Here is an 845-nt window from a genome sequence, read left to right as displayed (position 1 = left end):
ATCACATGGTCAGATTATCAGATTATGACATGGTCAGATTATTGATCACATGGTCAGATTATCAGATTATGACATGGTCAGATTATTGATCACATGGTCAGATTATCACTTGGTCAGATTATTGATCACATGGTCAGATTATTGATCACATGGTCAGGTTATCACATGGTCAGATTATGACATGGTCAGGTTATTGGTCACATGGTCAGATTATCACTTGGTCAGATTATTGATCACATGGTCAGATTATCAGATTATGATCAGATTATGGTCATATGATCAGGTTACTGATGGTACCTGAGCCTTGCTGATGGAGTACATGACACAGACGGCTCTGAACGGGGTCAGGTGGTAACAGGCAGCATGGTAGTTCACCTGAGATCAGCAGCCAATCAGAGAGCAGTTATTGATCAGTCAATCTATTGATGAGTGATTGATCAGAATCAGATCATACCTGGCACTNGATTATTGATCACATGGTCAGATTATTGATCACATGGTCAGGTTATCACATGGTCAGATTATCAGATTATGACATGGTCAGGTTATTGATCACATGGTCAGATTATCACTTGGTCAGATTATTGATCACATGGTCAGATTATTGATCACATGGTCAGGTTATCACATGGTCAGATTATCAGATTATGACATGGTCAGATTATTGGTCACATGGTCAGATTATCAGATTATGACATGGTCAGATTATTGATCACATGGTCAGATTATCAGATTATGACATGGTCAGATTATTGATCACATGGTCAGATTATCAGNATCAGGATCATTAAACCAGATCAGGAACATTAAACCAGATCAGGATCATTAAACCAGATCAGGAACAT

General features: G+C 38.6%; 1 protein-coding gene across 1 annotated transcript in view; it reads right to left on the bottom strand.

The window, feature by feature from the left end:
* Positions 1-375, bottom strand: part of slc25a46 (solute carrier family 25 member 46) — a gene marked incomplete at its 5' end in the record, with an annotated part of 5,265 nt that extends 4,890 nt beyond the window's left edge. Inside the window, 1 exon segment of the mRNA XM_014000148.1 lies at positions 298-375. Within this exon segment, the coding sequence (XP_013855602.1) occupies positions 298-321 (24 nt within the window).
* Positions 376-845: the final 470 nt, after the last annotated feature.

The sequence above is a fragment of the Austrofundulus limnaeus genome, unplaced genomic scaffold (genome assembly GCF_001266775.1).
Source record: "Austrofundulus limnaeus strain Quisiro unplaced genomic scaffold, Austrofundulus_limnaeus-1.0 Scaffold2746, whole genome shotgun sequence".
Lineage (NCBI taxonomy): Eukaryota > Metazoa > Chordata > Actinopteri > Cyprinodontiformes > Rivulidae > Austrofundulus > Austrofundulus limnaeus.
Note: the sequence above shows the minus strand (reverse complement) of the source record. Positions and strands in the feature narration are given on the sequence as shown.